At 35.9% G+C, this 27,340-nt stretch overlaps 3 protein-coding genes across 3 annotated transcripts; 2 read left to right on the top strand and 1 right to left on the bottom strand.

Moving 5' to 3' along the window:
- Positions 1-50: 50 nt before the first annotated feature.
- On the bottom strand, positions 51-16,127 carry GC-b1 (soluble guanylyl cyclae beta-1 subunit). Its single transcript, NM_001257004.1, is given in 15 exon segments — positions 51-185; positions 4,652-4,809; positions 5,495-5,632; positions 6,080-6,317; positions 7,988-8,158; positions 9,066-9,148; positions 9,747-9,878; positions 9,985-10,139; positions 12,077-12,230; positions 12,605-12,760; positions 13,759-13,877; positions 14,895-14,995; positions 15,281-15,354; positions 15,444-15,468; positions 15,956-16,127. Coding segments are annotated over 14 exon segments (1,806 nt in total). The 5' UTR covers positions 15,447-15,468; positions 15,956-16,127; the 3' UTR covers positions 51-61.
- Positions 1,676-4,165, top strand: LOC101745119 (uncharacterized). The gene is made up of 3 exons (XM_004922631.4): positions 1,676-1,956; positions 2,748-2,981; positions 3,348-4,165. Exons 1-3 carry the CDS (start codon positions 1,827-1,829, stop codon positions 4,007-4,009), a joined length of 1,026 nt encoding a protein of 341 aa, XP_004922688.1. The 5' UTR covers positions 1,676-1,826; the 3' UTR covers positions 4,010-4,165.
- An 8,711-nt stretch (positions 16,128-24,838) lies between the features above and the next one.
- On the top strand, positions 24,839-25,861 carry LOC119629451 (uncharacterized). Its single transcript, XM_038015193.1, has one exon. It carries the CDS (start codon positions 24,839-24,841, stop codon positions 25,859-25,861), a length of 1,023 nt encoding a protein of 340 aa, XP_037871121.1.
- Positions 25,862-27,340: the final 1,479 nt, after the last annotated feature.

Genomic DNA, 27,340 nt, shown 5'->3' with positions numbered 1-27,340 from the left:
TATGTGGTCTACGAGAACTCTAAAACATATTATTTAATGTGAGAATTTTGTAATAAATTATTTAATTAATCGTCTTCCGTGTCAGGAACCAGGTTTGCATCGGTTCGGCTTTCCCCTTCATGGTCACGTGACCGCGGTACGTCAGCTCGAACTGGTCATCGTGGTTGTCATCGCGCATGAGATAGCTGAAAGAGTAATTGAAGTCTTTAAGCACTGAACAGCCTTCGAGGAAATCGTTCGGATGGAAGAGGTATCTGCAATTAAAATCGCGGTGTATACAGAAACAATAACGCTTGAAGTGGACAAGCCGTTGTTCTTTTGGCTGATGACCCTGAGCGACGGTGACCAATAATCATCAAGCGGGCGTTTGCAATGTCTGAAGGTTTAAGTTGATTCCCCCCAAAAAAAATTGCTTTAATAAAGGCTTTGTTACTATAAAATATATCGATATTGTTTAATAATTCGTTAAAGCCTCATAGGGCCAAACAACAAAATGATACTGAGCATAATTTGGTTCTCCGAAAAGGCGAAGATAACGTTGGCGCGAAATGGCCCCTCTATACATTTATACTATGTTTATGCGGCGGATCCACTAAATTAATTACATCTTCACGCAAAAATATTTTTATAACAATTCTTCTTCTTCTTATTTCTCCTGCCCTTCGGCCAGTCGGCTGGGGTCGGCGCAACAGTTTTTCACCTTCCATACTCCTATATCATATACCATTTCTTCGCTCACTCTCCTCTTACACATATCATCTTTCACGCAATCCATCCATTTCTTCTTAGGTCTACATCTTCCTTTATTTATATCCTTCCACATTCATAGTCAACACTCTCTTACCAACCTCATTTTCATTTCGTCTCATCACACGTCCATACCATCCCAAACGCGCACTTTTCAGCTTCTCTGTCAGAGGTGCCACTTTTAGACTTCGTCTAAAACTAAAATTCTAATTTTTATAACAATTAATGACTTTATTTTTGTAACAATGAACGACTTTGGAAATTGGCATTGGCAAATCAAACTTAAAGATCATCTTTAAAACGAACTAGATATTATTATGTATATTAAGAATTTCCTAAATTGAATTGTTGGGATACGCAATATTAATTGATAAGCGACTGGCATTGCAATCGGTAGGCAGCGGCTTGGCTCTGCCCCTGGCATTGCTGAAGTCCATGGGCGACGGTAACCACTTACCATCAGGTGGGCCGTATGCTCGTCGGCCTACAAGGGCAACAAAAAAAAAAAAACGTGCAGCATTGATAGGCCTCCCACAAGATGGACCACCGATTTGGTGAAGGTAATTATGGCAAACCTTGAAATATCCAGCAGTCTCCTTCAATTAATGATCAAAAAGCCATAAAGTATTATCTGCATGTTTCTTAAATACCAAGCAACCAGTACGTTATTTCACAAAAAATCTAATACAATGCCTTTTGAAACATAAATGTGGACATCTTGTATGGTTTCATTAGTCTACAACAGACATAAGTAGATTATCGGACACTTCAATGGATTCTAAAAGAAAACACTGGGTTGTTTTATTGTATTTCCATCATTCACCCTTGAGGTTTTGCATTGAACGTATCATTCGTATATTAATATTTGCAAAAAGGTTTTCAATTCGTTAGTAAAAAATTGGATAGGACCTCATTGTTTTAATTACGTATACACAAAGAGAAAATACCTGGCAGACATTCGTGAAAGTTTCAAATTAATAATGAAGTTACTCATCTAAAGTTTGGGATCATTAAAATTTAATGTTTCACGAAAGTATGTTTTTTTTTAATGGATAACGAAAATTATAAATCTGCTGCAAATGGACGCATTCATGGAATTGTATTTTGAAGAGGTTTTCGAAAATTTAGATCGTGATGCTTTGATCAGTAGAATCAAAAGGAAGGAACTTGTTGAATATTTCAATACTGTTATCGACGGCTGTGCTAAAGGTTGTACATCTTTTTTTTTTCTAAACAACAGAGACTTCTCAGATAAGCATTTCGTGTTTTTCTATTAAATAGAAATCACTAACAAGGAATTTTTATTTTTTGATTGAATTTATATACGTAAAGTGAATCAAGTCGTTTTGAATTACAAAATACTGATCTTAAGTATAATGATAATTAAGGATAAAATACTTATCAAAACGATCTTCACTTTAGTTTAATGTGTTACATTTTATATTGATTTCCTCGGTAGCTTGCTTACTGATTTTATTTTTACCACAAAGCTCCAGATAGTATAGGTTTCAATAGCCGGGATTGAGTATCGTTGCAAAGAAATTTATCATTTGGGCGCCAGGGTTATTGTTATGTTCAATCTCATTTTATTATGTGTCTGGCAAAATATTTTTTTTTGCTAAGATGGGTGGACGAGCTCACGGCCTAACTGGCGTTAAGTGTTCCCCAAAGCTCATAGATATCAACAACGTAAATGCCGCTACCCACCTTCAGTCTCAATTTTTACAATACAACGGCTGCCCCAGATATCAAACCGAACGGCTGCCCCAGATATACCGATACGCACAACTGCTTTATGACTGGAATACATATATCGTGGTGGTACATATCCTTTGGGCTCACAAGATACCCTTCCAGTAAAGTAGCATCCATATTACCAGAAAAAATAGTTTGAAACAATTTAATGCATAGGACATAATTAAGACTATTAAAGATCTAAGTTGCGTTCAAATAATAAAAACCTTAAGCTTAACCGTTTTATTGTCTTGCAAAATTTTCAGGACAAAACAAGTCAGACGATGTAACATGTAAAAAGTTTGTTCTGTCAGCGATAAAGTACCACAACGATCGGAAATCTGACAACGGTGATGTATGTCTTATGGGAAAATATCACAATCTTCTGTATATAGCTATAAAATTGGCCTTTGATTGGGGTCTAAAAGACAACGGAACTGTAGCTGCTCTATTGGACGAATTGTACGCGTGTGAACGTACATTCGAGAGGATATTTTTAGGTTGGTTTTCTTTAGTCTTAAATAAAAATTTTTTTTTTTAGAGCCCATAGTCGTCTACAACGTAAATACGCCACCCGTCTTGAGATATAAGTTCTAAGGTCTCAGTATAGTTACAACGGCTGCCCACCCTTCAAACCGAAATGCATTACTGCTTCACGGCAGAAATAGGCAGGGCGGTGGTACCAACCCACGCGGACTCACACGAGGTCCTACCACCAGTTATGTACATATTTCCATCAAAAACTACACAAATCATGTTTAGGCACTTATACTTAGGCACTTTGGTTTTTGTAAATTCGTCGTAATTTTGTCGTCAAAATCGTTATTAGTTATCGTAATAGTTATTTTGATATTTGTTCATTCCAGGAGCAATTTTTGGCACCTCAGCACCGTATTTTTTGGCTGGATGGAAATCGGATTTCTCGAACAGGGAAGAAAACATTCACGCTTTAGTTTTCTTCTTAGATCATGCAACGAACGCCTGTTTGGAATACACAGAAGATAATAAAAAGTATCGCTTCATAGACGTTCCTTTAGAAAGCTGCGGAAGAGCTTCTCCAGTCAGAGTTGTCATTCAAATGGGAGCTTCGGAAATACTGCTGATACTACTAAGGTTCGGCGCTAAGATAACTGCAGATAAAGTATCAACAAATCCAATAGAATCTATATTAGATAAGCTATTGGAATATAACAGAAAATATCCATACGAATTGATTTCATGTTTGAAAATAGCTCTGAGAGCTACTGAGAGGATAACATTCACGATCGACGCAAACGCTTCTGAATACCTTGAGTTACCTGAAGGGTATAATTTTCAAAGGAAACTGGCACTCGAAAAGTATGGAGAAATTTTAGAGGACCATTTGATTCCAACCACGAGGTGTGGTTTAAAACCGGTTGAATTGAAGCACATTTGCAGATGCAAAGTGAGAGAGATATTGTGGCGCAATTTCGAATTGCCGTTCGGTATAGAAAAATTACCCGTCCCGGATTCGTTGAAGAAGTATTTAGATTTATTGGATGATTAAATTTTGAATGCATGTAGCTGCGTTGATGAACCCTCCACTACTTTTTGTTTTAAAGCAAAGATGTTTAAAATCAACACAATGCTAATAATATTATGATAGAGTAATTGAACTGCCTGTTTGAACTAAAAACACAATAAATATCGAAAGGAATTGAAATTCTTTTTTTTTTAAACACATCCTAAGCAGACGAAAGTGATATCGAAAATCTAAAAACAATCCTCATCATTAATCGAAAGATGACTACTGCTATTGCTGGATGCAGACTTCCCCAATGCTCTCCATAAGGGTCAATTCTGCATAGCTTACATTAATTCTTAGAAAACTAAGCCCTTAACTGAAATCTTACTGAACTCAAAACCAGGTAGGTGGTGGTAGAACCTCTTGTGAGTCTGCATGGGTAGGTACCACCACCTGGCTATTTCTGCCGTGAAGCAGTATTGCGTTTCGGTTTGAAGGGTGGGGCAGCCATTGTAACTATACTGAGACCTTAGAACTTATATCTCAGGGTTAGTGACGTATTTACGTTGTAGATGTCTATGGGCTCCAGTAACCACTTAACACCAGATGGGCTGTGAGCTCGTCCATCCATCTAAGCAATAGAAAAAAGGTAGACCCGAAAACAGACAACAAAACAATCTTTACTTGTATGTATCCTCGCTGACATTAATGGTCCCGGGAACGCCAGTAGTTTCGCAGCGGCTGGTCAGGTTTACCGTATTGCCGAAGAGGCAATAACGAGGCATGCGATGACCGATCACACCTGTCACGACCTCCCCGGAGTGAATGCCTATAGTGATACCCTGGAAGGTAAAACAACACTGAGACGTAAGATTTAAGACTCAACTACTATATTTTTCGACAACGGCTGCCCCGTCGATTCGATTTTACTGTCTTCAATTAATTAGTAAAATTTTATAAAATTTTATACTTAATAAAAAATTATAAAATTAACAAAATTAAGACGAGATTAAATCATAAAAGTAATTTTAGTTATATAAGACGACTTGCAGAAATCGATGAAAATGCTACATCTATTATTTAATTAAATTAAAATAAATCCAACTTGGGGTGCATGGTATCAGTAGTTATAAATATTTTATGATCAGATATGAGTAGAAGGGTTATTTTGATAATATCCTGAAAAGCACCCCCGCTTTTTTACAATAAAATAATTTTTTCTTACACTATTTTTAATTAAAATTTATTAAAATTTATTTTCTATTTTTTAGTTGGATTTTCTATAAAAGCGTTTTTTTTAGTTTTTTAGATTATTATTTATTTTTCATTTTTTAATTAAATTTCTATTTTTTCAATATATATTTTTTATAAATATTGAATTGTCATCGCTCCTTAATAAGTATACCAAATTTCGAGTTAATCCGACGTTTAGAAGGGGGACAAATTCATGTTCAAAGATTCCATTACATACATCTGAACCTAATAAAATCGTATTCAAAAAAAAACACCCGAAGTCCTCGAACATACCACAGGCTCTCCATCAACGGTCACGGTTTGGGACAGATCCATCATGTCCAGAGCCAGAAGAGAAATGTGTTTCGCGTGGGCCACTTCGTACTCCGGCAGACCAGACACCGCCATGTACTTATCCCCTACTGTCTCCACCTATGCATTTTAAAATGATTTTCAAATTGGAATAAAAACCTCTAAATTAACTAAAAAACCCGGAACTATTATATTTATTTATTTATTTAACTTCATGCACACAAGTACAATGTGGTGTAGAGAATCATGAGAAACCAAGGTTGGTGTAGAGAATCATGTGGTAAAAAAAAAGGTGCATTAATTAAAGTGAAAATAACCAAACTGATAATAATATTTTATACAAATCTTCTATTCTTTTTCATAAACTTCAAAATTGGTATGCAGATTATTTATCCAAACATTTGAACTTCCATTATGCTGTTCCTTCTTAGTAAGTTGTGGATAAATGAGCATAATAATCTATTATTACGACCTATCCAGTTAACTGATATACCTTATTTTCTTTGACTTGAAATGCTTAGAGATCATGCCGTTTTCGCTTGCTTTACTCCAAAAACAGCACTGTACCTTGTAAACGTTGGGATTTCTCTTCGGATCCGTGAGAACATCGAAGGCTGTGTACAGGTCATTCAGCATCCTCACAATCTTCATAGCTCCCTTATGGTCAGAGTTCCTAGCACAATAGTTGGCAAAGCCCACGACTCCGCTGAAGAGGAGAGTGACCGGATCATAGCGGCGTGCCGGGACTGGACGTTGATGACGCAGCTCTGTCGCTACGCTTATCGGCAAAACTGAGTACAGAAGTCTAAAACAGAAACATAGCGGGTTTCACTTTTTTTTTAATTCCTACCTAAGCTGATAGCCTTGAGAGGCTATATCAGCGGAACCTTAACTAGTAGGTGAGCTCACGTGGCTCAAACCTGACGACGTTGCTAACACGAACCCTAGCAAGAACCGTGCTTCGCAGAATCTACCACCGGATCGGAAACGCGACCCACTGAGAAGATCCGGCGAGAAACTCAGCGGGCTGTGTCTGAGGGTTAATTTACTCGTCGAGCCCTTCGTCGCAAGCGACGGTTTCGACGAGAACGATGACCGGAGACTCACAATACATTTATTTAGAGATATTGATTTTTTTCTATATCTTGTTTTCTGGTGGTAGGGGGTCTTGTGGACTCGCACGGGCAGGTACCACTTCACTGTAAAAATAACCACTCTGCTTATTTCTACCGTGAAGCAGTAACGCGTCTGAAGTTTGAAGGCGTCGTGGCCTAAATGATAAGACGTCCGGAGCTTTCGTGTTGAGCGATGCACCGGTGTTCGAATCCTGCAGGTGGGTTACCAATTTTTCTTATGAAATACGTACACGACAAACGTTCACGATTGACTTCCACGGTGAAGGAATAACATCGTGTAATAAAAATCAAACCCGCAAAATTATAATTTGCGTAATTACTGGTGGTAGGACCTCTTGTGAGTTCGCGCGGGTAGGAACCACCACCTTTGCCTATTTCTACTGTGAAGCAGTAATGCGTTTCGGTTTGAAGGGTAGGGCAGCCCTTGTAACTATACTGAGACCTTAGAACTTATATCTCAAGGTGGGTGGCTCATTTACGTTGTAGATGTCTATGGGCTCCAGTAACCACTTAACACCAGGTGGGCTGTGAGCTCGTCCACACATCTAAGCATCAACAAAAAAAAACGCGTTTTGGTATGAAGAATGGGGCAGCCGTTGTACCGTAAAAACTGAGAATTACAACTCATATCTCAAGGTAGGTGGCAGTATTTACATTGTTTATATATATGGGCTCCATTAACCATATAACATGAGGTGGACTGCCACCTCATTCATGTGTATGTATTTATGTAATATATTTATTCATAAAAAGTTACACTTTCATTTAAACCATGCCCCGCAAAACTGCTTACGCAGTTTGACTGCACAGGTAACTCGCTTTATATAAACATCGCTTATAAATTATTAAATTAAGTTATATTAATACAATTAATTTACGTAAATGGTTGCAACGTATTTAACAAGTGTTTTTTTAATAAACTTTTAAATTTAGCAAGTATAAGCTCACGTCTTAAGTCCTCGGGTAAACTATTGAGTAAGTATGGAACTCGTTTTATTAACGTTCTATCTCCATAGTAATTTTGTACCATGGGTATTTCAAATTTACCTTTGGACATTGACCTTGTGTCAGTTTTATGTTGCAGCAAGTTAGTTAAACGATCCTGTTAACTATGATCGTTTACAAGTAGAATATATTTATGTTTCAAGCTAGCAGGTAAAATTTTGCATTAATGAAATTCATTCATCTAAGCAACAAAAAATATATGAACAGGCCTGCGAATTCAATTTCAGATTTTGATTTTAGCTAGACAGTATTGATAGTGCCCAAGAAAAAGACTATTAGAGTTAGAACGAGAGAACGAGAATATTGCAATAATTATGTTTAAATTCTTAAATACCTATCCGTTTTCTGCTTCTCCGAGTCCAGTTCCCTGAAGGTCTGCTGGAGTTTGTCGGTCAGCACTTCCAAGTTCTGCGTTAGTTTGTAGTCAGCTTCGAACTGTTCCGACATGAGTACGAGATCTCGGGTCGCGTCATGAAGTGGAATGTCCGAAATGCAGAGTCCACGACTAACACAAATGGAGCGTTTGTTAAAATACTTAAATAGCATTGAACACTGAGCATTGTCATTTCTAAGTCTACTAACTAGTCTAGAATTTTCTGGGAATGGATACTAGATAGTTATAGACATTTGTACTATATATATGAACATGCTTCGAATCATACAAATAAATAAATGTATGTAAACTAGCTAACCCGGCAGACTTCGTAGTGCCTAAATCGAGAAATAAAAGACCTAAACTTTTGTATAAAATAAACTTAAAACAAACAAAAGGAATCCGTCCGACGGGGGACACATCAAAGGAAAAACAAAATTCTTATTTTTATTTAATTCCGAGCATTTTCATATTTATCTACCTTTTAAACCTTCCCTGGACTTCCACAAATAATTCAAGACCAAAATTAACCAAATCGGTCCAGCCGTTCTCGAGTTTTAGCGAGACTAACGAACAGCAATTCATTTTTATATATATAGAAGATAGAAGATAGAAGAAGAAGGTAGAAGATAGAAGAAGAAGAAGATATATAGATGATACTAGATACTTGTGGACCTTTGTGTTATATATACATACTTCTAATCGTACAAAATGTTTAAAAACTAAAAATATACCCTATAATAATAACTAATATTAAAATTAAAATTGTCATTTTTATACTGGTTTTCCAAGTCGAGATTTATTAGACTAAATTGTATGATTATCGATATTTCATGTAGAAATTATAGTTTTGTACGTCTTGAAGTTGGTAAAAATGACGTTAAAATATTTCGATAAATACATGTATATACTTATAGGTCAAACTAATAAGAACGTTAAAAAACGTGGTCTATAATTCTAATAACGTAATACATAGAAAGTCTGAAAACGCAATACAACTGAAGAAGATTTTTACTGGTCATACTACAGATTTACTTACCGCGTGAGATCATCCAAGTTGGTAACGCTCGGGTAGCATTGAAATACTACCACATCCGTTTCAGGAATGTAGAGCATTTGACCCTAAAACATAAAGTTACACAGCCTTTTGAAGTGAAACTTCTAATGTAACTTCTAACAAGGTTGCGTTGAACATTTAACGCTACCATACTATAAAGAGACAGAGCGATACTGTATGTTTTTTTTATGATTGAAGGATTACTGGTGGCTCGGAGGCCTTTTCAGTTTTACCAGGACAGGTGGGTGAGCAAAGGCTCCATCAGGAGGGGTGGGATTTGCTAACAGCTACCCGAGCGCCTCCGAAGGAGACCTAACAACTCAAGAGCAACTGCTTCGCGAATGAATCTACAACCGGATCGGAATCGCGACCCGCTGTGAAAATCCAGCGAAAAACTCGGTCGGTACATGTCACGAAAGGTTATATTAGGATTGCTGTTAAATTGTGACTGGCGATACGCAAATTATTGCTACAGATCTGTGTATTTCTTGCATTTATAATATAGTTGAGACTTCGAACTCATGGCTGGTGATTCAGTAATAATTTGAGAGAAGGCGATTAATGAGCTCCTTCAACTAGAACGATCAAGTGGACAGTGAACCATCAATGGGACAGTCGCTTAGCGGAGTGGATCTGTATTTCTTGTTTATCATAAAAGAAAACCTTCAAGCGGAGAGACGCAATCTCTTCCTGAGGATCGGTGGCTCTCATCTCCTCTGGCTTCGTCTTCAGCACGTACACAGTATTGATATGGGCCAGAACATTAGCGAATGTCATTTCCAAATGAGGCCTCACCTACAATAAGAAACGATTTAAATATATTTATTGCTTTTACGGCCCACAAGCAAACACTCCATCTGATCCGTGGATATGATATCCATTCTTTATAGGTTCCGCTTACCGTATCCAAAACGTCGGTAATCTTGCATCCAGGTCTGGTGATCCTTGGTAGGAGACGAGAAACGGTCCTTCCAGCTTGAATGATGTTCAGTTCACGATCAAACATCAAATGGAATGGGAAAACACGGCAGAATGTCGCAGGACTGACTTTTGGCTCTGGAATAATAGCAAAATATCGTTGATAATTTTAATATGTTTTTCTATACAATTCAACGTGCATTTTCAGATATAATATTATTTGTAAGCTGGAAATAAATGACATGAAATATATAAATAGGTACATTTTAAGGACAGGATGACGCAGTATGAATTTGAGTTACTTCTGCAGATAAATGATTCATTTTATTTTAAAGAGTAATTCAATTTTTTTTGGAACGAAGTTCCTTACGGCAGGCTTGGAGGAGATAGGAATTTTGCTACGCGACCGAAGTGAAAAAAATGTGATAGTAAATCGTAAGAAAAAGTCCGTGGAATAAAACCGTTAAATGAGACGCGCGCAGGCGCGACAGTCGTATACACAAGCGAGTAGGTATAATACCTTTCTCTTTCTCCTTCTTTCTTTTCGTTCTCTCATCCCTTCTCTCTCTATTTTGTAATTATTAATACTGAATTTCTAAAATACTGAATTTCCTAAATACTTTCCTGTACTTAAATAAAAAGTAATCAGCAAAATTTAAGAGAAAAATCAAGAAAACCTATATAAAATTGAGCACGATTTTTTTTTTTGCAAATTGTGTCGATTCTACATTAGCCGAAGGAATTTCGTTCCTACCTGGTGTCCCACGACACCACATCTTTTTCTTATTGCCTAGATGTGTAGACGAGTTCACAGCCCACCTGGTGTTAAGTGGTTACCGGAACCCATAGACATCTACAACGTAAATGCGCCACACACCTTGAGATATAAGTTCTAAGGTCTCAGTATAGTTACAACGGCTGCCCCGCCTTTCAAACCGAAACGCATTACTGCTTCACGGCAGAAATAGGCGGGGCGGTGGTACCTACCCGTGCGGACTCACAAGAGGTCCACCAGTAAAAATAAAATTACAAACACACTTTTGCTATCCAGTGTCAATATTTACAGGCTCTTACAACCTCGAGAAGCTTATCGTCGCTGTCAAACCAAAATCTGCTATGTGCAAAAACTCTATTTTGAATTAACGAGTAAAAACATTTTCGTATAAAATTTTATATGAAGGTGAATTATTAAGAACTATATCAAATGAAAGCTATAGATAAATATTAAAGCTATAGACACACAACAGATTTTTTATACGGTAGATAGGGCTGTGAACTATACGAAAAGGTCAAAAAGTAAATATCTCAAAAAGTGCACATAGCAGATTTTGGTTTGACAACGACGTTATGTTACCTATGTCTGGGGTAATTGAGTAGAGTAGAGTTGAAACGAAGTTGAGTAAATGCTATTCACAAGCTATAAGCGAAGATTGAGCCTTATATCTTAAGAAAAATCAAACAAAAGCCTCTTGAATTTTTAATCTTCTTAATTGAAACATATTTAATAATTTGTACAATGCTGTCCAACGTCACATGTGGCTACATCTACTTCATAACGGTTAAGGCTTCTATGTATTTTAAGTAATATTTTTTTTTTTGTATGTTTTCTGAGCTTATTAATTTACATTGTAACGAGTGATATATTGTATATGTTCTTCAGGGCTAGGTTTTTTTTCTTTTTCTTAGATCGCAGCCCACCTGGTGTTAAGTGGTTACTGAAGCCCATAGACATCTACAGCATAAAATGCGCCGCCCACCTTGGAATATAAGTTCTAAGGTCTCAAGTATAGTTACGACGGCTGCCCCACCCCTCAAACCGCAACGCATTACTGCTTCACGGCAGAAATAGGCAAGGTGGTGGTACCTACCCGCGCGGACTCACAAGAGGTCCTACCACCAGTAAGTTTTGTATATAAAACTCTCCCACTTATTTATACCAGCAAATTTTGTTGCATATTTTGCAATATTTGAATCAAGTCGCCCTAAACCGGATTTAGCTTGTAGTTGTGTTGTAGGTATGTAAACTATCTGCTTTTGTTGGTAATAGATTAGGTTGAAGACAATATGTGACTAACCAAGAGACAAAGTTTCAATCTCAGCAATTTCCGGAGCAGAAACTCGACCGGTCGTAGAAGTTTCGGTGATCAAAAACTGGACGTGGTCACATTCCTGTTTAGTCTTCAAGATTTCCACTTTGACTTCCGTGTTATGAAGCTTGCTTGCTACGGTCTGAAAAAGTAATAAGATACAAGTAATATTAAATGAGTGTTGATGTTAATCTTCATATTTAAAAACGAAAGAAAAATAATTGTTATTTGAAATGTTTTTTTTTGTAGGTAACAACAGAGCGAACAGTTAACTAATTATTCTTATGACATCTTATCACATAGCGTGAGAAAAAAATCGTATTTGTGACGACCGTTTCGCAGCTGTTTCTGCTAATACTTCAGTAAAACTTTTTCATGTAGTGATTAAAAATTTCAAGACATAATAATTAAAAAAAACGGTTCTAGAAAATTTGTAATGCAGTAAGTATAAATAAGCTAGGTGATAACGGAAAGTGACGGTAGAATAAAATCAAAAATGTAATTAAAAACATTTACTTTTACTATTCCGATGACGATGTGTTCTAGCCCTGGCCTATCTGAATAGTAATGTAGAATCAAAGCCCCGTCTTCAGGTCTCTCGGTGCATCGGAACGAAGGCGATCGCATGCCAGGGTACAGCGTGCCTAAGTGATCATGTAGCCCGTCCAGGTTCTGTTAGAAAAAAAATAGGTAAGTCAAGTATAGCTTAAGAAAGTCATCATGGCCTAAAGGATAAGACGCTTGGTGCACTCGTAAGGAGTGTTCCAGTGTTCAAATCCCCCGTGGGCATCTATCAATTTTTTAAATGAAATGACACTTTACGAATAGATTGAATGATGAAGAGGTTACATCGTGTAATAAAAATCAAATAGGAAAAAATATTGCGTAATTATTGATGGGAATACAGCCTTGGCACATTCCAAAAAAAAAATTATGTAACATTTTCAAGATGCAAAGAACATCGTGTAGCAAATGTAAATCATCGTTAAAATAAGCAAGATAGTAATAAAATCAAATAAAAATGCTTTATATTTAAGTAAGCATTCACAAGCGCTTTTCAATTGTAATCGATTTATGACCGGAATGAAGTTTTATCACTCAGAAGAATTGGCAAGAAATTGTAATCTTACTATTAGATAAATGTATAAAAAAATTATAATAGACAGAATAGAAAATATTTATGAATTGTAATGTGTATTGTGAAATAATAATAAAAAAACAACCATTTACTGCGTCCGCTACACAGTAACAGATCACAGGTGAATTGCCGGTATGTAAGAAATATATTTCGCTATCCCACGCTAGCTGGACGAATTACATACCCGATACTGTTGACCGAATGGTCATTACGGATTATCCCGATCCATTAACGGTGCTTTTAGGTACCACAAGCACCGGCCACCGTCCTCGTCGAACCCGTCGCTTGCGACGAAGGGCTCGACGAGCTAATTAACCCATAGACACAGCCCACTGAGTTTCTCGCCGGATCTTCTCAGTGGGTCGCGTTTCCGATCCGGTCGTAGATTCTGCGAAGCACTGCTCTTGCTAGGGCCAGTGTTAGCAACACTCCGGTTTGAGCCCCGTAAGCTCACCTACATGTTAGGGCGAAGTTGAAATAGCCTCTCAAGGCTATCAGCATAGGTAGAAAAAAAGCTAATAATAATAGTTACTTGTAAGAAGTCCCGCGGCGTCGCACCGAGTACTTGAAGTATCTTATCGTATCCCGAATCTTGGCAGAACTCAAAGAATGTCTTCCCGAACAACTCTAAAATCGCGTCGGCTGGGATTTCTAATAAAAAATAAACATTCAATGAGCATCATTCACTACAGCCCGATTGAAACTTAAACAAAAAAAACAGTGGATCCGGCTGCAAAATTTGCCCACAATCGTTATAGCAGCTCCGCCGATTTTTTGTACTTCTCCTTAATCGCATGGCAACCGGTTACTTGCGATATCAATAATACCAGCGTCCAATTTATAAAATCTTCAATTATGATAAGCTTTGCTGTGTAAAACCAAGCAGAGCGAAAATAAATGAAAAGCTAATTCAAGCTGGACATGGAATGAAATGTTAAATCAAACAAAATTACTTAAAAAACTGTGGGGTTTAAATGAGATTTTAGTAGATTCTTTGGAAGAACCCGAACGTCCAACGAAGTATTTTCATTTTCTAAAAATTGGGCACTTCCACAGATGCTAAATGCCACTATCATCATTCTCATTACTAAACGTTTACCTGAACGTAAGTCTGTGAGAACACTTAATTAACAGACTGAATTAAATTAGATTTCGCTGTTCGTATTTCGGCCAAAAAGTGTAGCAATCAGACACTAGACCAATAGTGTTTATAATGCGGTAGATAAACATTCTTGGTAAAAGATAAGACCTTTTCCCAGTAAATGGACTGAAAATTTGTATACCCTTTTTTATTGCCCGTGTAGACAGAAGAGCATACAGCCTACGTGATGGTAAGTGGTTACTGTCGCCCATGGACTTCAGCAATGCCAGGGGCAGAGCCAAGCCGCTGTCTACAACAAACTCCTGAATAAAACCAAAAATGTACAGCTCAATCGCTATTTACCTTCTTTTTTTTTTTATTGCCTTTGTAGGCAGACGGGCATACGGCCCACCTGATGGTGAGTCGTTACCGTCGCCCATGGACTTCAGCAATGCCAGGGGCAGAGCCAAGCCGCTGCCTACCAAAATTACTTATCTAAAACAATCACAAACCGATTGTATTTGTCTTTAACAATCTAAATTTTCGATGATAATTAAAAAATAATGATAGGAATAAAAAATGCTTACGCAGAACCTCCACAGCGGCGGTGATCAAATTATACGTGATTTCATCTTCATAAATCTGCCGCACAAGGAAGCTGCCCTCCATCGCTACGTCGGCTTTCTTCCTATAAAGAAGAATACGATTAGGAAAACTTCACAATAGCCAATACTATAGTTTGCTACGACTAGTACAGCAGTATGCATTATGTAGTTAGGAATAATTTTTTTTAATGATTGGCAGCACATTATTGCGATTCTGTTTAGTGGCTATAAATTCTGTAGATATAAGAGTGACGCTATTTGAGTCTCATTTCCGATTTATTGTGCTTCAAATCACAACTGTGCTAAAGGATTCTTCAGTATACGAAAGCAAGTTATGGTAATTTTAAGTTAGAGAAGGATTATCTCACTTTATAGTCTCCCATGTTTCTTCGTCAAATGTTTTTATCACGAGCAGCTCAAGAGCGTAATTAACGAACCCATACTGAAAACAAAAAGTCAAGTTAAATTATTTTTCAGTACCCGGGTAACTTTGAATTAATAAAAATAAATAAATAATTGAATGTAATTTACCATCTTGGCGCTTTGACCTGTTAACCTGAAAATATAACGTGCTTTGATTCAATAAAGTAATGAAAATATTGTTTGTTCCTATGAAATTGTGTGAAAAACTTCACCTAGAATCACTAGCGAAACCAAAAAATTAAAAGCCTCGGATAGAGGGCGCTAAAACATAAATCTGATGAGAATACATGTTGAAAACTCTTTTACTGCCCCCTAGATGGCGTAGTTTCCTGTTTTGTCTTAAAATAATGTTATTTGAAAATACGATTCTTAAATTTTACATGTTTTTTTACTGTAACAATTCTGAAACAAATTCGAGATTACTAAAAATATCTAATAACATTAATCTCAGCAACAACTTCACAATAACAAAAAAAATATAATCCAAAATAAAATATGTTTATAGTAATAAAAAATCATTGTGACCCTATGAAATTTTCTTGTTCAGAATGTAAATATTTCTCTACAAATTTGGTTTTTTTTTACAGAAAACAAAACACTTTAAGCTCTTACATACATACCTTTTCCACAAACAAAACGTTAGTGTGCTTTAAAAATGTAATGATAATAATATTACTTCACTGAAACCTTACAGCACTCGATCAGTATACTTGATGTTTATAATATTTTAGAATAATGTAATAGAGTCTCTTTAACAGCGACCATCCGCGCCAAAAGCCAGGCGCACACTGACGTAAAACCAGGGTCAACTAATGAGGCATTGTTCAAAATATGAACATCGAACGGCTCTTGAATATTAAAAAAATAGAACTTATACATAATCAATAATATTTGCAATATTTTTATTTAGTTAACAATTTGATTTTAGGCATTTTATTGTATTTTAATGTTCATACCGGTAACGACATCTAGATAGTTTTTCGCACAGTATTTGTTTGTCTATTCAACCATAGATGGCGATAGTTGTATTTGAATTCGTAAACCTGAACTTAAATTACAAACGTTTTTATTATAACTATTATGTTTGTTGTTGCATAAAATTTGTAGGATAATAAAGGTCATTTTTCTTTTTTTTTATCACATTATGATGCAACTCGAGTTATTACTACGATTTTCCCACCTTTCAGCTGTTGTAGGTATGTCTTTATTCAATTTTAAAGAATACTTTAATACATATAAATTTTATTACTAATAATAGAACGAAATACTTATAGCCCACCGAGTTAATATCGAACTACAGATTTCAGACCAAAACGCAGACATTAATAGGAGAATTAAGTTACAAAAAGCAAACATGCAATGGATACACAAAAATGAGCAGAATATAACTACATAAAATCACAAATTACCTACACATAGTTTTAAGCTTGCGACTATGCTACTTCACTTGATAGCGCGCAAGTACCGATTTTTCTAAAGTAATACACCTTTAACAAACGGTCAAGCGATTCCCAAGTTAAAAAAAATGCCAATAATTCATTAACATTGGATTACAATCGACACTTCGATCCCATGGCTTAAAGAGGCGACATTTAGAGACCACTAACCGAGCGGACCGTGAGAGATCCTTCACAAGTCCAGCGTGCTTAGTGCGAGTTTTTTAACGTTTTCGATAGCGTAAAAGTTAACCCAATTTTGTATGCAGTTGGAACAGCGCCTCTAGCGGCAAACGTAGGTAAATTATCCCATTCCATACAAAATATGAGTTAACTTTTACGTTATCGAGAACGTTAAAAACTCTCACTAAGCACACAATTATCGAAAAAAAACTGACGTCGAATTCTGCAGCCTGGAAGAAGCTAGCGACGGGTTGGCGGGTACGTCTACTCCTCATAGCCTAGCCTCGGCCTTCCCCTCTTTTGTGCATCTTTAGCGATACTCGCCTCCGCAAAAACTTCCTTCAAAAATATTGAACCAGCGCACCGCCGTCGTGGAAAATTTGTAAAGAGTTTTTCCCACTAAAAACAAAGAAGAACCTTTCAACAATAATACGCAATAATACTTAAACATTGTAAATATGAATAGTGAACACGGCTTCATAAACACGGCTCGCCCAGTTTTAATCCATTTGAGTAATTAGTAACCCAGCCGCTCCTAAGCAAATCAGAGGTCGGGGCATAGCGTGATCTTATCAGGTTGGGGTTTTTAAAATTCCCTATTTTGTTTTATTAGCATAACCATAACTTAGGTTATGAAATACAATAAATAATAGCTTAAAAAACTAACAATATACGCGTTTATAGAAAATCCAACTAAAAAATTGAAAATAAATTTTAATAAATTTGAATTAAAAATAGTGTAAGAAAAAAGAATTTTATTGTAAAAAAAGCGTGGGGTGCATGGTATAAGTGGCTATAAATATTTTATGAACAGATATTATTACGTAGAAGGGTTATTTTGATAATATCCTGAAAAACACCCCACGCTTTTTTACAATAAAATCATTATTTTTTTGCTACGCTATTTTTAATTCAATTTTATTAAAATTTATTTTCTATATTTTTGTTGGATTTCCTATAAAAGCGTATTTTGTTAGTTTTTTAGACTATTATTTATTTTAAATTTTTTAGTTAAATTTCAATTTTTTCAATATATTTTTAAAATATTGAATTGTCATCGGTCCTTAATAAGTACACCAAATTTCGAGTTAATCCGACGTTTTGAAGGGGGTCAAAATCATGTTCAAAGATTCCGTTACAAACATACATACTCCTGAAGCTAATAAAAGCGTATTAAAAAGAATATATTTCATGCCTGCGGGATTTGAACGCAGACATACATCGCTTGTAATAAGCTACAATACGCCTGCCCATTTCTGCCGTGAAGCAGCAATGCGTTTCGGTTTGAAGGGCGGGGCAGCCGTTGTAACTATACTGAGACCTTAGAACTGATATCTCAAGGTGGGTGGCGCATTTACGTCGCAGATGTATATGGGCTCCAGTAACCACTTAACACCAGGTGGGCTGTGAGCTCGTCCACCCACCTAAGCAATAAAAAAAAGACTGAGTACAATGACATTTAATAGAACCATTCCTTATATCTTTGACCGTGCTAATAGATTGGGTATTGACGAAATATGACCATAGATAATACACATAAATTAGTTATAGATAAGCAACTTAAGCACTCAACAAAAATGTTTACGGGTGTCTGCCACTAGATGGCTTCCCTTCAATTATTTTCTAATTGCTCCTGTAGATGGCAAAAACATATTAGCTATCTTATATTTTATTTATAATGAAGGATTTCGTAAATTTTCAGAAACCACAAATTGATAACATTTAATAAATTTGTCTATAACAAATAAAGACTTGTATTATTTATAATTTTTTTATTTTCCGTGCTTAGTTATAAACTATATAAAATATATATAAAATATATCACTAAATGCCTTAACGTTAACAACATATAAATTTAGGGGCATCTACTACAAGATGTCGCTAGTTTCAATACAAAAAAAATATGTCTTAAAGTATCGCAATTTCCGGACTCTGTTACAGACTCAGATATCGACGCATTCTTCACTGATGTTCCGGCTTGAACCAAAATATCCTGAAATATTCAGCGGGACGATGATAACGAGATGTCATTATATATTACGTCTTCTTTTTTCCACAAAGCAATGTTTAGTATTTTCATCAATTTAATCAATCTCAGACACAAATCCACTTTTACGGTATAATATCGTGTTTGGCAATTTATTATCTCGATATTTCGAACAATTTAGAGTTTTCGTCGTCGATAAGTCGTGTATGTGTTTTTGCTTTGAATGAGAGCACCATCGGCGCTTCTACCCGTGAAGAGTAAACAGAATGCGCCTTAACTTTTTTCTACGCGGATCTGGTCTTTCGGATCTGCAAACATCTTTCATCAGAATTCAATTACATTAGAAAAATTAAATAATGTTTGATTAGAATTAACGATCATCAAGTAAAGATTCATAAAAAAATTGGATTGCTTATTCGAGAGAACACCCATGACACACACAGCCCACAGAGTCTCTCGCAAAATCATCTCAGAGGGTCGCGTTTCCGATCCGGTAGTAGATTCTGCGAAGCACTGCTCTTGTTAGGGCTAGTGTTAGCCACGCCCCTAGGTTAGGCTGGCATAGCCTTTGAAGGCTATGCTTAGGTAAAAAAATAATTGAGAGATGTATTAGTCAGATGTTTGAATTTAACATTGTTTAGTCCAGTTAAAGTCGTCCGAGTTTACAGAAATGAAATTCAATAATTGTAATTTTAAATACACATCAACGCTTGAAAGGCAAACGTGACTAAGTGACAATAACCGCTTTATACATAAATGATAGGCAATAACCATATTCGATGCGCAAAAAATATATATTTCTAGGTCTATTAAAATCATTTCAATCCTACAGCTACTAGCTAGATTCTACTACAGCTAGATTCGTTAAAATAAATTTTGTTTTCAGATATTTCAAGTTTAGTCTACTGTAAATGTTCACGCATTGTCGCTTAGTCACGTTTGTCTTTCAAGCGTCGATATAATCAAAAATCTAGAGTGAAATGTATCAATTAAACTTAAAAATGCGCCAACATCGAGGGTAACAAATACCCTTTCAAATAAACAAACAAAATCTGTTTACTAATGGCGGAGAAATTGGCGGACATACAAAAAAAATAACGAAAACAGAACCTCCTCCTTTTTGAATTCGGTAAAACAGGGGTTCCTAATTGAAAAAAAAAATCGGGCGATTTTACGTATTGATTCGCAAAGACAAACAAATTGCTTTGAAGTAATTTATGGTTTTGTGTATTATCAAAAAATATATTTTTTAATTGAAAAAATACTACTTAGATAGGTGAACAAGTTCACGGCCTATCTGGCGTTAAGTGGTAACCGGAGCTCATCAACAACGTAAATGCCGCCCCCCTACCTTGAGACATGAGTTCTAGGGCTCCGTTTTTATAGTACAACGTCTTTACACCCTTCAAAGGATGTCCCACTCTTCAAACCCAAACGCATTACTGCGTAGCATTATCGTCGTAGAATTAGGGTTTTGGTACCTACTCAAGGGAGTACACAAGGTGTCCTACCACTAGTTATTACGTAAATTAGAATTGTTACAGGCTTACTTTTTATTACGCGAAGTTACTCCTTCATCGTGGAAGTGACTGAGGAACATTTGTAAAGTTCGTATTTCAGAAATAAAAAAAACTTGATACCTGCCTGGACGATTCGAACGCCATCACAGTCGTATCGCTCAATACGAACGCATCAGCCGTCTTAATCTATATATTATTATTAATACGTGAAGCAGAAAACTTTGTATCCCTTTTTACGAAAATTGTGCGGACGGAGGAGTATGAAATTTTCTACACTTATAGAGAATACAGAGAAGAAGTGCACAATGCTAATATTTTTTTAAATGATGCATAGAAGATACATTAAATCTATAAAGAAAACATTACACTCACTACATACCATGTTTTTGACGCACACACGTATGCATACTATTTGTCAAACTTTTGTTCTTGACGTCTGTTGTCAAATTGAGAATAGATTAAATATTGTTTGTCTTTGTTAATATTTTTTATAGTTTAGTCTTAGCGAAATTTGTGATTATAGAAGTATAAAATACAATCATAATAGCGTACAAGCTTACGATTCCAATTAATTATAGTCGAATTTCGACTACTGCGGGACCTCTAGTTTTCGTAAAAAGGGATACAAAGTTTTTGCTTCACGTATTAATATCATTGATTAAACTTCTCATCTTCCCGTTTCTCTATCACAGATAGCTTAAACTGCAAAGGGCTATAATATATGAACAATCTAAATAACTCAAGAGCTTAAGATGAATGGAATGGAAATTCCGGCGTTTTAAGCGCCCGGAACTACTTCGAGCGTGCTTGTACAATTAATTATTATCTCGTTGTGCAATACATTACAAATTGAACTAACTAACTTCGGTACATTAATCACGTAAATCATCGTATTTACAGTGAAACTATTTACTGGTGGTAAGAGCTCTTGAGACCGCACGGATAGGTACCACCACCCTGCCTGTTTCGGCCGTGAAGCAGTAATGCGTTTCCGTTTGAAGGGTGGGTCAGCCGTTGTAACTATACTGAGACCTTAGAACTTATATATCAAGGTGGGTGGCGCATTTACGTTGTAGATATCTATGCGCTCCAGGTAGGCTATGAGCTTGTCCAACCATCTAAGCAATAAAAAAAAGGTAGCATTGCGAATGCCTAAGGAATTTACTGTCACGGTTTTCTTAATTCCAGTACAATTGTCAAAGTTATTCTTATTGCTATGTGATTATAAACTCAGGATTAAACGATAGGCTAGAAGTTAATTCAGTATCTGTCCTGCGTTAATCTATACTAATATTATAAAGAGGAAAGATTTGTTTGTTTGTTTTGAATAGGCTCCGAAACTACGGAACCGATTTAAAAAAATCTCTCACTGTTGGAAAACTACGCTATCCCCGGGTGACATAGGCTATATTTATTATATTTTCAAAAAAATAGGGATCCTTACTGAAACTACAATAATGTAACCCAATGTGTAAAAAAAATACCTAAAATTCTTTACGTCGTGTGCTCTACTTCCCAATCGAAGCCGGGGCGGGCCGCTAGTTTTCATATAATCGGACATAAATCATTTTTAAATTCACCAAAAATTCCATTATACAATTAATCTGGCCCTACAGAATATTCCGGAGAGCTTCAAATTATGGACTGAACCTCTCAATTTCGGTGATCAAAGTAAAAATTTACAAAAAACCCTTATTTGCCGAGCACCTGTGCGGGTGTAATTACAGGTGGTGTCCAAAAGTGTCCCTTTTCCTTTCAAACAGGTAATTTCGCAGTTCCAGGGCGAGTCGCTGTACTAAACCTTACCCTTTTAAAAACGTTGTAAATTCGTGATTCTATTTGGGCTTGGTTTACGTTGCTGCGTTTTTTTTAAGTTAAAAGTTAATTTTAAAATTAAAAGATTTTAGATGTCATTTTGTATACAGCCTTCAAGTTACAGTCGTAAACAAAGGAAAATGTATTGTAAAAGGGGATTACCTCCCTAAAACTAAAATGTATCGAAAGGCCTGAAATTCATATTATTCACACAGCAAATTGTAGTAAAAATAAATAATAGTTAAAAAACTAACAAAATATGCTTTTATAGAGAATCCAACTAAAAAATAGAAATTTGAATTAAAAATAGTGTAAGAAAAAATAGTTTTATTGTAAAAAAGCTTGGGGTGCATGGTATCAGTAGTTATAAATATTTTATGAACAGATATGAGTAGAAGGGTTATTTATTTTGATAACATCCTTAGTAGAGTAGAAATTTCCTGAGTAGAAATTTATTTTCTATTTTTTAGTTGGATTTTTCTATAAAAGCGTATTTTGTTAGTTTTTTAAACTATTATTTATTTTTCATTTTTTAGTTGAATTTCAATTTTTTAAGTATTTAATTGTCATCGGTCCTTAATAAGTATACCAAATTTCGAGTTAATCCGACGTTTTGAAGTGGGTCAAAATCGTGTTCAAAGATTCCGTTACAAACATACATACGTCTGAAGCTAATAAAAGCGTATTAAAAATGACTAATAGCTCTTAGCTTTTAAATGTGATTAATATCTATTTTTTCTAATTTTCGTCTCTTTACCCAACTGTAAATTCTATCGGAAAGCCTGAAACCAAACAGCTGATGACATCACAGTGCGTGCTATTATTTGGCAACGAAGCAACAAACAAAATATCAGCGATGAGAACCCGGAGAAATGCTGAAAAATTAGGGTTGTCACGTACGTAAACTAAGTAATTGTTATTTGTCAATAAACAACTTATTATTAATGTAGTGTATGGTGTTGAAATTGAGAATTTTCATTAAAAATATGTACCTATGTAATGAATTTACCCATTACACTTAGGACGTCTAATTCCCCAATGTCACACATAAACCAAAAGCCCTACCATTCAGTAAGCGATCAAAAAATTAATCCTGTGTACTATGTCTCAACTCAAATCGCCTTTCCAAAGTAATGAATCTTAGCTAGTTTCATTTAAATTATATTAAATTGCTTTAGACTTGCTGACGATAGATTATGAAACGCTTTTAAATCAGTGGTTACTGGAGACCAATAAAGAGCATGCCATCTGCTACTAAGCATCGTAAGAGTTAAAATAATCAATCTCTATTTTAGAACGACTGTTTTCAAACCAGGATCGATGGCTGCAGTAACAGTTTTAATGCACAAAACGTATCGTAACTAGCTCAGCAGATTTCACAGACGTATCTATAGAGTTCTAAAAACCCACCAACTTGAAAAAGACTATTGTTTTTTTTTTGCTTGGATGGTTGGACTAGCTCACAGACAGCCCACCTCGTGTTAAATAGTTATTGGAGCCCATAGACATCTACAACGTAAATGCGCCACCCACCTTGAGATATAAGTTCTAAGGTCTCAAGTATAGTTACAACGGCTGCCCCACCCTTCAAACCGAAACGCATTACTGCTTCACGGCAGAAATAGGAAGGTTGGTGGTATCTACCCGCGCGGACTCACGATAGGTCCTACCACCAGGTTCTTCATTTTAGGAGTGGAAAAAAAAAGCGGAGTTAACCCTATAGACGGAACGCTCGGCATGTACATATGAATCGTCCTTGACCGAAGACGCCTTGAACAAATATGTGTTTAGTCATATTCATGTTATTGCTAGTTACATCATACTGCTGGCTCGAGGCATTGAAAATGTTTTAAGGATATTAATTGTAAGCATGGCGTGCGAAATTACACATTTCGTTTTTAACTTAAGAAAGGCATATTTTCTGCATCTTTTGCGAAGCGTTGTTGCATTTTTATCATTTAAAATTACTAAAGTCACTACAAAATAGTAAATTTTGCACGCAATCATCATATGGTCAATTTGACGTTGACGTTTATTCAACAAACATCAACCTAGTGCTTCTCTGTTTTAATTTTTAGTTTTAAAATATTATAACCACTTTATTTACATTAAATACAATATGAATAGTCAGGACTATTGTCCCTTTTTATCATCAAGTGTTATCTCACCATAATGTGTCGGAATTAAAAAATTTGTGAGCTCTTAGGGTGCGAACTGCAACTAATAACCTAATTACCCGTCAAAATAATTATTAGAAGTCATCGTGAACCAGTTCAGTGTTGTGTTATTTGTGTTGTTGTGCATTCAAGTACGTCTTAAGACGAAAAAGAAAAGTGATAGTAAAAATATTCATCTTTAGAAATTATATTCAAAATAATCAAATAATTCGTTGCAAAACCCAAAATATTGTTATGCTCAGACGCCATCTACTGACGTTTATCGGGTGAATGCTGAATAGTGCTACCAATCAAAAGAGGTCGCTACTGAGCGACGTTTGACTGATTTTGTGCACTGCTTGCTATCCGGCGATACTGGTCACTTTACCAAAAAATAAAATAAAACATGTCTCCTACGCATAAATACGGTTGCTGTTCCAGTCGAGCTGCTGCCACTGAGGTACTGAAATGTTGTGAATGCAAGATTCCACACCACTACGGATGTATTGATGGACCTGGAAAAAAACAATTCAAAGACCTTTCAGCTGACGTTAAATCATCGTGGATCTGTCCGTTGTGCGTGGTCAAGAGACCTAAATCTGACGTTTACGAACATCATGTGACTCTGCGCAAGAAGGACGCTGTTATTACTCATACGAGCTTAAATGATTTCCGCTCAATGATCCGTGAAGAGGTGTCCACCTTGTTGGATGAATTTAGAGCAAACATTCTCCGCCAGTTCGACCTACAAAGCACTGAAGTATTGAATCGTCTGAGTCGTGTTGATGATGCTCTGAGTAACTTACAGGTAAAATATGAAGAGGTAAAAAAGGATCTCAGTGACAAAACGAATATAATCACCATCCTGGAATCTGAAAACCAAGATTTAAAATCCACAATTATGGACTTGAGCTCCCGGTTGTCTAGGATCGACCAGTACTCACGATCAAGCAACATAGAAATACAGTGTATACCCGAATTTAAGTCTGAAAACCTGAACTCAACATTAAAGCAACTTGCTAATACAATAAATTATAATTTGAATGAAGCTGACATCCATATCTGCAAGAGGACATCCAAGTTAAGCAAGGAGAACAAACGCCCCCGCTCCGTCTTCGTCAAGTTTAGCTGCCCTAGAGTACGCGACGAGTTCCTGGCTGCCACCATCACGTTCAACAAGAGGGTTACTTCCAAAGCTGACAAGCTCAACTCCAGTCACCTGGGAATAGCGGGCGAGCGACGTCCTATCTACGTCTGCGAGCACCTGACACCTGCTATGAAAAATGTTCATGCGGCTGCTAGAGCAAAAGCTAAGGACCTAAATTATAAGTTCGTGTGGGTCAAAGGCGGTAATGTCTATATGCGCAAAACAGAATCTTCAGAATACAAGTTAATTAAATCAGTTGAATCTTTATCACTATTAGAGTGAATAAACAACGAATTTGTTAAAAGCTTAAGTAACTTAATGTGCTCGATTTTGTTGAAGTGTTTAATTACACTTCAGCATATTGTATTTTGTAAATATTTTATTTTTATTTTTTATTCTATACTTAACTCATCGAATGTGCTAAATTCACCTAATTTTAAGTATTGTTTTGATTGATTCTTTACTTCATTTTATTTACCCGACCTTGTCTAAAATAATAATATTTTTGTTTAATTACAAATTGATTTCTTGTCAAGTTGCAGTTCGCGCTTGTCAGCTTACGAATATGATCTCATTAAATAGTTTATCTTGTTATTATCAAAATGTTAGGGGTCTTAGACTGAGTACTGTGGAGATTCAACAACAACTGTTACTAAACAATTATGATATTATAATATTTACTGAAACGTGGCTCAATGGTAGTATTTTAGATTTGGAGGTATTTGACAACAGATATGAGGTTTTTAGAAGAGACCGAGAGAGCTCATCTATGTATAATTTTAGGAGAAGGGGAGGCGGTGTTCTTATCGCAGTAAAAAAACAGTTTGTAGCGTGGCGCATGTTTGAATGGGAGAGTGACTGTGAGGACGTGTGGATCAAAATTAAAAGTCGTAATTCAAATGTTCAGTTACTTAATCTGTGTGCAGTCTACCTGCCACCCCCCGTCACGGTCACAGCTCTCGATAATTATTTAGACAAATGTAGCGTAGGTTTTGACCAAAATTGTAGCACGATTATATTAGGCGATTTTAATCTAAGCGGGATAAACTGGGAGCTTAATGATGATGAGTCCTACACTACACCGAACAATTATGGTACCTGCCCAATGAATAGCAGTTTGATAGACTTTATGGCACTTAATGATATCGTTCAGCACAATCACATTCCCAATAGTAAAAATAAAATACTTGATCTTGTTCTCAGTAATACTCACAATAATGTTACAGTCAAAGAATGTACTCACCCACTAAGAGATATTGATGAATTGCATCCCCCCTTAGACATATCTATAGCAACGACAGTATTTATTAACAAAACTAGTCAGAATACAATCAAACCGAAATATAATTTCCGAAAAGCTAATTATGAAATTATTAACAATGAGTTAAGTGATATTAATTGGAATAATGAATTTAATGATTGCAGTAATGTAAATATATCAGAAATATTATAAAAAGTCATGTTCCATTTACACCCACATTTAAATATAAAAATTACCCTGTCTGGTTCTCACCATCCTTAGTAAAAATGTTAAAGCTAAAACACAAATACCATACCAAATACAAAAAACATAGAAATCCGTTAGACAAAATAGAATTCAATTACTTGCGTGCTGATTGTGAAAGGGTCATGCGTAAATGTTATAACGATTATATAATCTCTTTAGAAATTTTAATATCCAAGAACCCTAAATACTTCTGGTCGCACATTAAAAAGAAACGTAATTTTAGTTCTAACTATCCACCCACTATGAGTCTTAAC

This window comes from Bombyx mori, chromosome 14, assembly GCF_030269925.1.
Source record: "Bombyx mori chromosome 14, ASM3026992v2".
Classification (NCBI taxonomy): Eukaryota; Metazoa; Arthropoda; class Insecta; order Lepidoptera; family Bombycidae; genus Bombyx; species Bombyx mori.
This window is presented reverse-complemented; position numbering and strand designations above follow the sequence as displayed.

Bases quoted from the DNA above. Each gene is read 5' to 3' on its own strand.
- LOC101745119 (XM_004922631.4), top strand. From the start codon at position 1,827: ATGGACGCATTCATGGAATTGTATTTTGAAGAGGTTTTCGAAAATTTA. The intron at 1,957-2,747 runs GTTGTACATCTT...CAAAATTTTCAG, and splicing joins TATCGACGGCTGTGCTAAAG to GACAAAACAAGTCAGACGAT. The intron at 2,982-3,347 runs GTTGGTTTTCTT...TGTTCATTCCAG, and splicing joins ATTCGAGAGGATATTTTTAG to GAGCAATTTTTGGCACCTCA.
- LOC119629451 (XM_038015193.1), top strand. From the start codon at position 24,839: ATGTCTCCTACGCATAAATACGGTTGCTGTTCCAGTCGAGCTGCTGCC.